This window comes from Lepisosteus platostomus, chromosome 14 (genome assembly GCF_059453375.1).
Source record: "Lepisosteus platostomus isolate fLepPlt1 chromosome 14, fLepPlt1.hap1, whole genome shotgun sequence".
Classification (NCBI taxonomy): Eukaryota; Metazoa; Chordata; class Actinopteri; order Semionotiformes; family Lepisosteidae; genus Lepisosteus; species Lepisosteus platostomus.
In genome coordinates this window covers 20,605,552-20,621,507 of record NC_142624.1, presented here as the reverse complement: position 1 = coordinate 20,621,507, position 15,956 = coordinate 20,605,552, and the positions used below count along the sequence as shown (strand labels likewise).

Genomic DNA, 15,956 nt, shown 5'->3' with positions numbered 1-15,956 from the left:
TATATGTTGTCACACTTTTTATAATATGATTTACAATCATAAGACAATCAAAATGTGGAGTGGTGGCACTGTGGCTAAGGATCAGCTAAAGATGTGCCTGGGGCTCGAAGGTTGCTGGTTCAAATCCTGCAGCTGGTGGAGGAATCCTACTCTGTTGGGCCCCTTAGCAAGGCCCTTAACCCCAACTGCTCCAGGGGCACTATACAATGGCTGACCCTGTGCTCTGACCCCAAGCTTCTCTCCCTCCCTGTCTGTGTCTCATGGAGCACAAGCTGGGGTATGTGAAGAGATTCATTCCTAATGTAAGAAATTGTATATGGCTAATAAAGTGATCTTAATCTTATCTTAAATGGCTGACCCTGCACTCTGACCTCAAGTTTCTCTCCTTGCCTGTGTGTCCCATGGAGAGCAAGTTGGGGTATGTGAAAAAAACAACAACAAATTCCTAATACAAGAAATTGGATATGGCCAATAAAGTGATCTCTCTTTCTCTTAAAATCATGTGATACCCACTGTAGGACACAACTTATGATCATCAATTTAGTTAAACATAGCTGAATTATATTATTCCTTATTACAAGTTATTTTGTTAAGAAATGAAAATGTCAAGCCTCTACTTTGAGAACCCAGAACAAATTCATGTAGACACACATCTGTCACTTTCTTCTTATTGAATAATAATGTTAGTAAGACTCATAATGATGTATTAAATGTTTTCTGCTCTTATGAATATTCAGAACAGAATTGTGACTAGCTGAGAGTAAGCTACACTCGTGAGTAGAAAATTGGATAATGAAAATGAATAATGTAAAAGTGTGAAAGGAATCTCTTGGTGAATGTTAGTGTAGAAGGAGACGTCTGCCTCTTTGGTGGAGAAGTACTGAGGGAAGCCATCCGTATTAACTTGAGTGCAGTGGAGCAAATCAGAGCTATGATCTCAGCAGGTGAGAGGTTTAGAATGGGAGAATTCCAAGCAAAATAACTTCCATGGTAAAGTAGTTTTTAAAGGCATTAAGCCACAAAACATTTTGTTTGAACTTGTCTGTAGTTGGGAACCATATTTCTTTTCAGTTTTTGCTATAATTGTAATTATTCAACTTATTTAACTCACATTTTAGGATATTTTAAAGACCTATAAGTTTATTTTAAAGACACAATTAAAAAAAGTTTTAAAACATACCATTTATATATGTTTATTAGAATTTTGTAATTTTCTTGAGTAAAAACCCATTTTATTGGTGTATTCACATTTTAGATTACAGTATGTGCATCATATTTTCCTATGTACTTGGATAGGGAGGGACTTTGAATTTGTTCAGTGTTACCATTCTGGTAACAATGGCAACAAACAACTACTTTATCAGGCAGGAAACTAAGATCTTAAGGTTTTTTCTTTGGTTGTGGGGGGGGGGGGGGGGTTGGGGGTTGGGTCTGTGTGTCTGTGACCACAAGGTGGAGATATTGGAGAATTGAAGTGGGTTAACAAAGGATTTTAATGATAGACGTCTGTGTTTTTCTACGTCTCATACCAGAGATGTGCTGCTTTGCTGACATAGTGTGTCGCAACACTCATAAAAGTAAATGTTTAGTTACAGGAATGTTTAACTGAGGTTTATTATAATGTATATCTTACAGAAACATTAATTTAATCAGGAATGAAAAATAAATCTTATTGACATATTATAATTTACATATTAAGGATTTTGAAATATCTGTTTAAAGATAGAATCTTTTTCTTGTACTTAATGTTTAGTCAACAATATGATAGTAGGATAGTACTGTATGCAATTGATAATACAGTGTTTGTTTATATCTATGGGTTAGTTGTGATCAATATTTTCTTTAAAAATAATGCTATTAGCTAGACAAGTAATGGATGTTAAGTTGGACAGTTATACAGCTTCAGATGTTTTATTTTCTGACATTTTCAAGTCTTCTTCTTAATTAAGAAAATAAAAGTACATTTGCATTACTGTTATCCTTTGAGATCAGTCAGGCATAGAACTGCAACAGTTCCATCAACGAGCTAACCCCCCAAAAAGCCTGTATCCTCAAATTCTGCCCTATGAAATGAGGAAAAAAGGGCAGGGTGGAGTGGCTCTAATTGCAAATATTGAACCTTTCTTTTTCAATTGACAGTCATTTTTGTTCACTGAAAAAGTCCCCGTAATTATCAGCAAGGCACTCGGCAGGAGAGGCTGAACCTTCTAATCCCCCATGGAGTTCACACGCTCTGCCTATGAACTTCATATTCCTGTGCTCCAAATGACTTTGCAGCTAATGAGAAAAGGCAGCTTTCTCAGAAACCTTTCACTGTTTGCGAAAACAGGGATTTACAATTACTTATATTTCATCTGCTTCATTTCACTGATAAAAGATTTTATTTAGATTGGCATACATCTTGGATGATTTATTTGGTAAGATATTTATTTACTGTTAAGCAAAAGGCAGACATTTTAAAATATATTTTAGTTCAATTATAAAAATAACAAAAAGCCTTCCTTATTTAGCAGTGTGTGGTGTTCTTTGCTAGATAACCTGTAATTTCAAATGTGACTTAATTTGATTTTACTTATATCTACTTTGTATTCGGATGTTTATATGTTCAAACTTTTCATACTTTCTCTAATTTATCTGATTGCTGCTTGAAATTCCAAATGTATCTTACTTTAGCTCCAACACACATGCAGAAAGCTGATTTCATGCCCAGCAAATGTCAAACCTTGTCCTGTAGCCTTGACATTGAATCTGTTATCTTTGCCTCAATGGGTGGCTGTGTAGGCACATCAAAGGACTGATCAACTCTAAACCTAACTGGTTTAGCCCAAAAAACTCTTTGGAGAGGGCTAGCCAAGTGTTAGCTTCCTCTGGGGCCTTCATGCTACTTTCCTGTTTAATGTGGGCAATATGTGCAACACAAACAGTTCTACTACTTTGTGTTTTCTGCTCCCAGTAGAATCTTAATAGCTTTAATGTTTCATTAGATATGTAACATTTTTAATTATCAATAGACAACACTTTGGAAGGAAAAAAGATTGGTGATAATACAACAATGCAGATTAAAACAAAAATAATGATGATGATGAAAACCAGCATGGACGAAAACATCACTGTAAAGCAGTATGAACTGGCTATGGTGAAGACTTGCTGAGAAATTACTTTCCATTATGGGTTGTAAAAGACATGCTTTAGTTATTTTTTACACAACTGAAAACATAGTTTAAACATTCATGTAAGGAAGTATTATATAGGTTTGGAAATTAACAAGATTTAACGTAAAATACTATAATTAAGCGATGCTGCCTATGCAACATAAGTAGTAAGTAGTTTAATTTACTGTCAGTTTACAGTTCAGAGGCTTGCAGAAAGCTGTCTTAATGCAGTGTTAATCTCCTTCATGCTTCAGGGAAAAACATAAATGGCAGAGATGCTTCCAGAACTCTAGGGAATGTCTTCCTTCTTTAGTGGGCTCTTTTAGGAAGAAAGCTTTGCTGTACAGTATTTGTACAATATAACTAAAGCTGATATAGACTGCAGAATGTCACTCTGCCACTGTATCATTAGTTCATATTAAGTGGTGCACAGGTAATTGAAACTCACAGAGCAAAACCTGAGCAATATATAAGTGTGAGTTATTGTTGATGTGATATGTCTTTTTAGTTTAATTGAAACACATTATGTCATTTTAAACTCCTTATAGTTTATACTGTTTTATTTCTTTGTCCCTATTCTCTTAAAATCAAATAATGCATTGACCATTATTATAATGAGGAGTGACCTAATAAACCCATATTTAAACTGGAAACAATGTCTTGCGCTGGACTCTTGAGCATGATCTTCTTCTAGAGGGAGGGTTATTAAACTTTTTAAGGCTAAGACAACACAATTATTTGTCTTTCCATCTAACGAATTCATATTTTTAAGGTCAAAACACAATAAGTATACATCATTAATCAAGTCAAACATATGTAGGAAAACATGTAAAATGTTCAGAATATAAATAGAAAAAAAACATTCAAATACAAAATAGTCTTCTTTCAAGACTTCTGGAACAAATGGCTTTAGCACAGCACAGCCTATTCCCAGTGCTGTAACAAACGTATGGGTGTCCAGTTTGTGGTAATATGACCTTTGTGTTGCAACTTGACTGCCTCAGAGAACTACTTGAACACAGCCTGGAGTTTTTGATGACCACCAGAACTTATGTTTACAGCCCTTTCCCTGACATTTGCACAGATCTAGTAAAGAGGGAGGGGCAGAACTTGCTATAGTTAGTTGTTCTAGCCAGCTTTTGTTCTGTAAAGGACTTCCTGCAGAGAGGCTCAGGGTTTCCTGCCCAAAACCTGTTGATGGAAACTATTAGCTTTCCCATGGCTCACAGTCACCTTCCCTTTTCCATTTTCCAACTGTTTGCTATGGTGAAGGAACACTTTGTCCTTAAATTTTGTTCTCTCATCCTTGTCACCCCCATTCTCAAAAAAAGCACATCGGATGATTATCCCCACTACATACATAAAACCTGGGAATTCTGGTTATAACACATGCCACATTTACACTATTTGAACTGTGCCTAAACAATATTAACAAGAATATGAATCATCAAACAGAGAAGAGGAGATGATACGGTTGATAAGGTTGTAATACAGTAAGACTTTGTTTCAGAATACAGCTATGAATCTAAAAATGGCTTCAAACCTGGTGACATTTGCACTATTAAATATGTCTAGAATCAAATCAAAGGTGAAAAATGTGCTGTTTCTAATGACTCCTATTAGGGATCTATGTCACATAGTCATTGTCATATGAATACTACGTTCATTGTATTCTGATATCAAAGGCATTTATTGGAAATTTGAATATCATGGCATTGCATTTTAAAACACTATGAGTTTTTCACTTGGAGGTATTTAATGAGTGGTTTAGTTTCGGAAGACTTACTGAAGTGAATATAGAGTTAGTGTGATGGACAGAGAGAGTACTATTTTGAGATCTGTTGCACAGTTTTTTTTCTGACATTGTTGTCTTGCATGCTTATGCCTTTCAGTAGTAAACTTTCAAGTCCTCTATGGAAATGGGACAGACCTTTCAAAGGCACAAATTATGGTGTTTAATTGATTTTTTTTTTATTGAGCCTGCCACATGAGGAAGCAGAGCTGAGTTCAATAGCCCACCCTTTTCTGTTGATTTTAAGGGTTTTGACCTGTCTGGCTGCTTGATATCCTCCAGCTCTTTCCCTGTCCTCTTCACCCCTGTTTGACACAGCAAAGAGCGGTTTTTTAACCTCCAGCAGAATCCGGAACAAATCAATTTTTGCCTTTAAATTTTCACCCTTTTTTCTGCTTCACACACTCAGCGGGAGTGCAGATCTATCAGGACTTTATTGTAATTGAGTAGCCTTTTGTTGTTTGTTTCATAGCATCATTTAAATTCTGTGGTTTATGACAAAACGTCAGCACAGGGTAAATATATCCACATACCATCTTAGGAAAAGTTTAATTTACAAATAACATTATTGACATTTCTTTAAAATGCAGCGAATATTAGGGCATTCCAGTTTTTCATCAGCACTTGGTGTCTTCATGCCTTGCATTACTATATACTGTATGCATGTCAGGTTGTTGCATTTTTTAGTCTGCTCTAAGGTGGACTGATATTTGAATTGGAAAATACAGACACGTGTATTTTATATATGCTAGAAGAATAAATATTTTTGCCGGGATCCCTCAAATATAAATATGTTACAGAAGATTGCAACATTAGATTTAGGCAAATTCAACACGGCCATGTTTCAAAGAGCATGCAAATTAAGCAATTCTATACCGTCTGTGGAATTTATAAAGGTGCGTTTCATTGAATCTTTGGGGTTCAATTAAAAAGTAACCACACACTGAAAATGAAAATGAAAATGAGAATCAATCAGTGTTTTCATGCTTCTAAGGATCTATTTTTGCCTCTCCTATAACTTGCAGATCTGGTCATAGGCTATAACAAATCAAAGAGCAAGATATTATATCTGTTGTACTGTATGTGCAGTCCTTTGCCACGTTGCCTCCTTAAATGGAAACAAATGTCAAAGAGATACAGAACATTTCAAAATGAGTGCAGTTGTTAATTTGTAGTTACTCTTCCATCCTTCCATTATCAGGTTGCCACTTGCACCAGGTAATGGCTGCAGCAATCTGTTGCCTTTCCTGGAAGAAAGCTAAGCATAGGCCCTGGAATGAAAACCCATCTCAAAGCACATACACAAGCACATGGATTAACCTTAATCTTAGAGGGGGAAGTAACTGGAGCACCCAACAGAATCACCTGTGGACAAAGAGAAACCATGTAAACTTCACCTAGCAGATGTCTGTGAAGTTTGAAATAAACCCTAGGGCCCAAGATTTTTGAGGCAGCAGAGCTTACCACCACCATACTAATATGCCATACAGCAGTCTTGTCAAAATTATTGTGACCCTACATATTACAACGTTGTGCTTTCACTTTCATTGCCAGCTTAGTTTTGCAATAAAAAGCAAGTCCCCAGGGGATCTCAGTTTTGACTAGATCTCACCCCATATCCATAAATTGTTGTTTCAAAAGCTTGTCAAAAGAAGCTTGCCATTTTTTTTAAAGAATCGGGTACCATTGGAGCATCATTTTCTTTTGCTCTTTAGTTTGGTGACAGGTCTGTTATTTTCTTTTATTAACTGGTGGTAAATCTCCATTAACGCCCTTTTCTTGTCATGTTTAATAGAACCTTAAGGGGGACTGGATGGTGTTTTGCTTCCCTGACTCTTGGCAGAGCTATTAGAAAAAAGCACAGTACTCTGTCAATAATCAACAAGGAAGTTATGTATCACAGGAACGTCCGTAGCATTCTGTTGGGTACAGGTTAAACTTTGACCTTCGCGGAAGGAAAAAAGAGAAAAAAAAACATTTTTTATACCATTCACATTGCACAGTAATTAAATCCCCTGAGAGCTGCCTTGGCTGAGATGAATCTTTCTGAAGTTTTTTTTTTAAACAATGCTTATGAGGAAATTTGTCATGCGAAAGCCTGACGGTAAAATATTCTCTTCCAGTGTTGTAATGCACTTAACTGTGTGGATGAGATTGGTTGTGAGAGTCAAGGTGAACTGTTTTTAGTATTTGGACCTTATTAATACTTACTAAGTTAAGAATGCAGGGTGCTGGCTGAAAGAAGCTGACTGGATTTGTGAGGAATAAGAAACTTGGTAAGCAGTGCCTTTGGAGACTTGGGGCTGGAGTGCAGTTCATAATGGTAAGTGTGTGAGTGTGATGAGCATTATACCAAAAACAACCTCTTTGCCAGCATATGGATGAAATGAATTCAACAACAACGATTATAAATATAAGTAAAAAAGAGTCTTGTTACATGGAGTTCCATGATTGCTGTTTGCATTAACAGGGGTTCTGAGGCAGGATCTTTGTGGGGTGTACCACTTATGGGAAATGGAAATTTAAATATAATATTGCCAGAATTGTTTTTCATTGTTCTGGGTACTGTCAGTAAGTATTTGTGGGAATTTCCCATTACATGTCTATGGATTTAAATTGGTCTCTATCAAATTTTGTTGTCCTGACACAATAACCACTTTCCGTACATACAGTTTTACAAAAAATAAAACTTCTGATTATGCACAGTACATAGTTACTTATTTTTAACCTCAACGTACAGTGTGCGTTCTTGTTGGCTTTGGCAATAAGCAACACTGAAAAGTACACCATCATCTAAAGTGTTAGAACTTTTAAATTAATTTAAAATTGGTTTACAGTATGATGCAAGACATACAGTAAATACAAATTTTCTAAAGATGTAAAAATGAAACATTTTGTTTCTTAAATCTTTGAGGGAAAAGTCTTAAGCCCGCCTTGTTTTTTTTATCTATGTACTAGAAAACTGTAAAGTGCTTGAAACATAGTTCAGCTTTGTACAATTGGTCCAAGCCCTAACTTGTTAGTAAGGAGTGCCTTTAGATATTTCTTCAATGAAGTATACACTATTGGTGGTTAAATTGTTTACAAAAGGATCCAATCAAATATATTATACAGATTAGACCTCTGTTTTTTGTATGGGTTTATTTATGTCCTTTTACTGAACAGATGGGAATTGCAAAACCTTTTCCTGTTACTGACATGTCTGCTCAGTGGAAATTACCATGTGTATTGTTCAAACTAACATCTTATTCAAGGTGAGGCTTACAAGCCAGCCAAATTGATTTTTGGCTTAAACTAAAAAGAATGGAAATTTTCGTGACAGTTTAGATTGTTCACCTTACTTCAATGTACAAAATACCAGAGTAATTATACTTTCTTGCACTAGCAACTGTGGGGTCTATGTTCTTATTTTTGTGCATTGAGGTGCATGAGGTGGTGCATTTCTTATTTTTATTTCATTTAGGAAATACTTTCATTATATAGATTTATTTGAAAAACTTGACTTTTTAAATTGCATACATACAGTATGTGTCTGTAAGGTATTGCATTGAATGGGAGAGTCATGCCCTCCATTAAGATACATTTTTTAAAGAATGTGATATATTTTAAAATGAAAACCTGAAATAAGTCAGTTTATTCAACTGTAAATGGAGCATCACAACCTGACCTTGAAACTGAAATTTTTTAAACATGTAACAATATATTGATTTTAAAAAGATATATTTCACACACACAGTACACTTGATTCAGGACTTCAAAACCTGTAAAGTCTAAAAAATAAAGGTAAGGTCAAAAGACCAAAACTGGGAACATACCTAGAAACTAATTTGAGAAAAATTCTTAGCAGAAGATACGTACAAAAGTGAAGAAAGAATAATTTTATACAGTAGAAGGCAACTAAAGTGGCAGCATTTTCAGTATTTGTTTAATTTTATCTGTTTAATTTCAGGGTATGTGCAATGTTGTTGAAATGGTGATCTGCTATGTGATAGCAATACGGTTATGATAAATCCATATTTCCTCACCTAAAATTGGTCATTGATATGAGACATTTGAGACATATAACTAACAGTTATATGTCTCAAATGTCTCATACAAATGTTTGCAGTAGTATCAGTGAGATGCATTTTGTCCCCTATCCAAGTCTAGCTACAGTATGGTGACTTTGAATTGTAAAACAGCTTTTAAAGATTTTAAAACGGTATACTGTAGATATACACAGCTATACTTTTGCCTAAAAATATGTAAAGGAAATCACAAGCGTGAGCTTAATATTAAAACTAAAATCAGGGTAAGCATAGTTTTATAACAGAGCCTGAGTTTTGAATGCAGCTAGCCTATATTTATACAGCTATAGGCTGTCAGGTTGCTGCCTGCACTATTGTGTTGCCTTGTTTTCCCTTAATGTTTTCTACTTAGCAAGTTAAGCATTGCTGATCACAACATCTGCCACACTTCTTGGGTGTTCATTTGTCTTTGTGGAATTTGCCCTGTGTCACATTCACTGTATAGAAACTTGTCGGTGGAGCATGTCCTTACGATTTTGTTTTACAAGTGTCTTGCCAATTATTTTGTGATGGAGAAAGGTTTGGGATAATGATAGGCCCTGGATGTACATTGCTGAACAGGAAGCAAAAATGACATGTTTCAGAATAACTTTCAAGTGGAGGCGAACTGACTTGATCTATAGTTTATACACCTTTCTGTTTGTTTTTGTGCACTGACTGGTCAAAATACTGTATCTTCTTTGATTGACTTTTTTTTGACATTTTTAATTTGCTGAATGAGGTTTATTCATTTACTTAGAGCTATTGCAGTTTATAATAAACATTTAAAAAATGTATAGCAGCATACAGGGTGTTTACCACATCTGAAATGGAATGAATGCCTTTCACTTTGTTTCATACACTGTTCTGGTATTTTACTCTCCGGTGTGTCTTTCAGCATAGCTTCTTACAAATTATTGCTGGTTAAACCACAAGTGGAATATGAACTGAAATGGTGGTCACTAATAATGTGTGCAGTAACATACCATTAGTTTTACATTGTTGTGTTACTGCGCAAATACACATTGACTAACAACCACTGGCTGCATAAACCTTTTACTTTATTTCTCGGAATTGTATACAACATGGATCTAGGGAGAATATTGTAATATAATGTAGATATCATAACATGTACACCTTTTTTCCTGGTTGTCACAAAGAGAGAGATCGTACGTTTCTGATAAACACCTTTTAAGATGAATGCAGGCTACTGGTGACCTTGTGAGAACTTTTGTGGCAGAGAAACAATATTACTTTATCAGCAAAGTAATAAAGCAAATGGGGATGGCTGAAGGCTGAAGTAGATGACAGTAGTGCTGTTTTTTTTTAATTTGGCCTCCCTCTTATTTTCTCCTTGCCTTAATCATTTCTAAATTATTATAATTAAATTTGATCCCAGTAATTTATCCTCAAAAAAGAAGGTGCTAAGCTTTGAGCCAGTGTTATACTGTTTAGAAGTAAGCATTAGCTGCGTTTTCCTTGTCTTCACCTCCACCTTGACTCATTCACTTCCTTCAGCATAAGACTGTCTTAGGAACTTGTCCATTTGTGATGTTAGGGTAAGGCTTGCAGTCCTCCATTCTGAATAAAAGTGTTGTAACGTTATATTTATATTTAAATTTAACAATCTTGGTTCAAGTGGCTAGAGAACACTTTATCTTTCATTATTTGTCCAGAATAAGAGCTACTCTTTTTAACATTGAAATTAATTAATATAATAATTATTATAATTTATAAAAATAATTATATTTTGGCAGAAACTGATTCGTAACAAGGACTATTCTATTATTTGTCAATATTGACTAATACAGTATATGATATGTTTCTTTGTCAAATTGACAATATGAGCACAGTCACACAGTAGATGATTAACTCCCTAGTTAGACCTTGATGGACAGCTCTCAGGTTTTCACCTGAAAGGCTCATAACACAAGCTGAGACTTAAAATGTTTAAATCACCAAATTTTCGAATCTTGTATTCACCAATCACCAAGGTTGTGTGATAGTGCACAACATGGGGCTTGTGCTTTGATTTGTTTTTGTGAATAAACAGCACACCTTTGGTTATTATTCTCTCTCTGTTCTGCATTAAGACTTGCTTTAATACTTTCATCAGACTGGCATATTACGGTGTATATGAATAGTGTTTTGTAGCAATCTGGTCATTCATGACTCATTTTGAATCCCACAAATGACTGCCACTGTTTTAAACTTAGTCTAAACACTGCCTTTTAGGATATTAAGCATTTATTAGAGGGGTGATGTTGTCAGAATCTTGTTTGAACAATGACAAAAATATGTTGAATCTATAATCTGTGCTTTTAAAAAAAGTCTTTACTGTATGTAGCTGCATTTTAATTTTAGAATTATAGTATTTTTTTTTGTCACAGTGTATTATGGAAACATTCTGTCTCCCATACTTTTTATGTCTTGACAAGCATTACCTTCCTATCTTTACTGACTGAGCAATACTTCAGGGGACCGTTTACAGTGATTGCATTAATGAAGAAATTGGAGCTGTCACCACATCTCTTATTTCCAAAAGGTTGTAATCATGGGTGTCTTTAAATACATGGAACAATGACTTTTGCTGAATGGCTGGCATGCAAAGCTTGTCCACATGCAGTAAATTCCATTCAATCACTACTTTTTTACAAAGAACATTTGTTTCTCTGTGTGATTTGGTTTCATTTTCATTCACTAAACTGCAAATACACATTTAAGAGTAAGTTACTGCATGTATTTGGTCCCATGGAGCACTGTCAGTTTGTTGTGCCACAATAAAAAAAACAAAATTAGGGAGACAATGTGAATGTTAATTATGTTGAAAAATAAAGTAAAATGATGGTCAGTAAACCTCTGAAGTAATCTGAACATTAAAAAATTGAAACAATGTTATCACTTCTTTTAAGGTCTTTTAAAACTATGAGCATCATTAAGGAATATTGACGATTCAAAACATCATGAAGACTGTTTTTCTGTTGCCTCTATAACATATTGTAAGTGGAGGAGTAATTTATGTTTATTGGACTCTTACTTTGGTGGAACTAAGAAAAAGCCACAGACAAGAGTAATACTGAACTTTAGAACAGCTTAAAAAAAGATTTTTTTAATGCAGCAGACAAGTCTGAATATTTTTCCTAAATTGCAAAAACTGAAGTGTTTAGGCCAAAACTGTATATAGCACTATTCCACCACTCTTCCTTAAGCCGTCCTACTCCTGATTTTATTCTAATTGTACTCATTTTACTTCTTCAAGGTAATTGTATTGTCCTGTGCACAGGATGCAGTGAAATAGTAGAGTGAGTGCTTGGTTTTGACACCAGTGGAAAGACTGATGTCACATTCCTTTGCTGCTGTTTTTGTCAGCCCCCTTGAAACCCAATTCATGACTCAGTTTTAATTCATTGCCTTTAGGTGGAGGGCAGCAGGTCCTTTTGTGGCTTGAGAGAAAAAAAGACTTTATGTGTTTTTGATAAGCTTCCAGCAGCCAGAATCCTTAAGGGTAGGAAATGGAATGAATATTCTTTGGCTTTGTCGGCTGCAGTCCCATTGTCCCAGCCTTTCAACAACACCACAGAAATCTTCAATTTAGGAACAAAAGATGGCCAATTATTGCATCATTCAGCTCCCAACAAGTCTCTTCTGTTAATCCTCCACCCTCCCCTTTCCCTTTTTTTCTTATTATTAAATTTGATTTTGGAAATAGAAAAAGGAGCTAAACTATAGTAGTTTATGCCTGTTGATGGTATGTCCCAGACTCACCCAAGTCTTAATCTGTACTCCTCCAAAAGTCAATACATGTTGTTTCTTACATTAACTATTCTTATTGATCGTAATACCTCTTTGTGTTTTGTCTAGTTCCCCAGGTTTCTAGTTTTGGCTAAGGACCCAGAGAAACTCAAATGACCTCTCTACTTGCACTGACGTTCTCAGGGAAAGGGAGACATTTTTTATTTTATTGCATTAAAACAAATTATTTTAAGCAGATGCCGATTGCAGCACGTCATTGTTTCAGCATTTTTGGAAAATCATTGTAGTACTTTAATACTGTAAGAGTGAAACAATTTCTCTCAGGATGGAGAATGTATGCTTGTATTTTGAATTTTTTTGTGCTGATAATGGTTAAAATCATTTTTATAAAAAAACCCACCAATATTGTTTTTTTGATAAACATATGTGTTTTTTTAATAGTTTTACATGGAAGAAATACTTTGGGGACTTAATTTCATTAAATGTTTACATAGACCGTTATGTCAATTCATCAACAATATTGTAACGGTGTTCCAAAAAGACCGCAAGGTTATTTAATTAAGATTGATTTTCCTTCTTAAATCAAAAGAGTGTTTTCTTAGTATTGTCTTCACCTTTTTCTGGAGAGTAGCAGCTAACTGGGGGAGATTAGTTAGATTTCTCTAGGGGTTTAATCACAAGGGGCTCTGTCTCGCCCGCTTCTACTCACATGCACCATTTGTCATCTGTCACTTCCCAACCCCTTCCTCATACTTACAGTACCTGCAACAGCTTTCTCCTCTTGGATACTGCTCTTGTTTCTCCATCTTCTGTTTGGCTACAGGACAATGTCTGTAAGATCTTTATATGAGATGATTCCCACCAGATTCACTTGAGATTGCTTTCAAACCTATCAAATAAAGCTCCTGTATTTGAACTCTTTAGCATCACTCCAAAGTAAGAATGTTCTTACCATCACTTCCAAACTAACACGTGTCTGCACCTCTAGATACGTGATAAGAAACAGATAATTTTTATTTCTGAGGCACCCACAAATTAAGACATGTCACCAAGATCCATGTTGATAAATATCATAATTCTAAAGTTTTATGTATAGTTTACTTCTTCTCATGATGAAGGAAGACAGTTTTTGGCCTAATATAAAGAATTTTTACTTAAATGAGGCTCATGTGTGCTCTGCTTATACCCTAGATACAGTAGCTCAATCTCCTAATGGAATTTTAAATCAATTAGGTGAAAGCATTTTTCACTTTAAAGAATTTAATTAATTATTGAGAAAAGTCATCTAAATATACAGTGCAGTAGTTTTTACATTTTGAACATTACAAGACCTACTTGTAGCATGATCCAAAATAAGAAATAATGCTTTAGAAGAAGAGGTTGTGGAAATATTATTTCAAAGAGATATATTTCTTAACATACTGTATGTGGATTTTCCAGTGTAATTTGTGAAACCATAACAGATGGAACAGATTATTAATATAAATGTATGTTCTTAGTTATTCTTATAGTGTTAACATCAGTGTTATCAATTTCTCCTACCTGTGTTATAAATTGTAATTTGACCACAACTTCATATCGTATGAGTTAATATACAGTACAAGTCATATTTACAAGATGAGCCCTGAATCCTCTTTAATTATTACAGAGAAAGGATACTAGCAAACTCTGTCAGAGGTGTGAATGAAACTAATTTAAGATTAATAATAACAGTTGCTTTCATTAAGCATTTCACTGATGAATAATAATGGCCAATCTTATTGTTTTGAAAATTATTAGATTAACATAAAGGTACTGTATAAATATACCATAACAAACATAGAAATTGGCATAACCTATTTTGAAAATACCCAGTACAAATTAGAATGCTGTAACTTCACAGTTTTGTGTTCGTACTGTGACAAGTTTACATCGTTGTTAAGATAAATAATTTTCTTTGTACTATTACCAATTTATACAGTTGAATATGAGATTTGTTGTATTCAATTCACTTTAGTTCTCATCAATATATTCTGGCTGTTTAGGAATGTCACTCCTGGAACATATTTTGATATGTCATATGTTTCTCTTCATCTGTTTATTTTGTCATAGAACTTTCTGTTCCTAAAAACAAGATTTGTCACGGTCAGTTTATAAACTGCATTTAAGAATAATATAATTACCATACTTCAATGTTATACAATTTTATTTTGTATTTGCAGTCTGTATGAGGTCTCTATGATGTACATCTATGCTGAAAAACAGGGGTTGAATGTACTGCATGTTATAATTAGGGACAAGCAACTAATCACCTTTGTTAAACTGTAAGCTTAAATATGAGAAAATGAGCTCACTGTGGGGTCGTTTATCATTCACATTAAAGATGTAATTCACAGACATTTAAGGAAGACTTACATTGCCTGGGAAGCTAAAAAGAATGGCCTTTTAATTTTGTTTCACCAGGAGAAGCCTCATCTGATTTTCATCATGGTTCTGGTAGGAAAAAGAATAAGTTACTATGGGCAACGTTCATATGTTGCATGCACTGAAATAAATTTATTGTAGTTAAAATATACTGTGATATTAAAAAGCAGACTAGGTTTTAAAATGTACTACTATAAAAACATAAAATGCCAAGGAAAGTTTGGCTCTAAAATTAAACTTATGTTGACATTTAGTAACTAACATACAGTACCTGTTCCAGTTTGTGTGCATGCCGTATATAAATCAGTTTGACCCTGCAATATGTCATATTTCCCCTTAGTCAGAAGTTGGTATAATATTTTGACTTAGTCTATAATTTCTGTATCCAGTGCATATTGTATTATGTATCATGTACTGTACTATATCATTTTCTTACTGTTCCTTCTATTGAGTCTTAGCAGTGAATAAAATGCAGGCATAATTATCATGCGTTTACTTCTATTATCAACACTTACTGTACAGTATTCGGTATTGTTTCAGACAGGATGACAGGGAATACGCCCATCCAGAGGTCATCTTTTGGTTTGGACTTGACTGTTCATTTCCTCCTGATAAAGCAAACACAAAATCCTGAGGGATTGTTTTTCATAATGGAAAGTTGATGAATACAGTCCCCTTTATTGTTATGAAAGTTATGAAGGTTACTTCATATGAAGAATGAACATCCAGTAGATTTATATCCACATAGGGCAAACCAGAGAAACCATTTAGCAAGAAAAGATGATAATCTCAGTGTTTAGTAGCCAAGAG

At 34.6% G+C, this 15,956-nt stretch overlaps 1 protein-coding gene across 7 annotated transcripts in view; it reads left to right on the top strand.

Moving 5' to 3' along the window:
* The window catches only part of tns1b (tensin 1b), a 264,722-nt gene that overhangs the window by 32,546 nt on the left and 216,220 nt on the right, over positions 1-15,956 (top strand). The window contains exon 1 of one of the 7 annotated variants that reach the window (XM_088604954.1): positions 7,076-7,267. The exons of the other annotated variants lie outside the window; for them this stretch is intronic. Within the exon in view, the coding sequence (XP_088461080.1) occupies positions 7,265-7,267 (3 nt within the window). The 5' untranslated portion in view covers positions 7,076-7,264. Of the gene's footprint in view, positions 1-7,075; positions 7,268-15,956 lie in introns of those variants that run through there. 7 annotated transcript variants of the gene reach the window in all.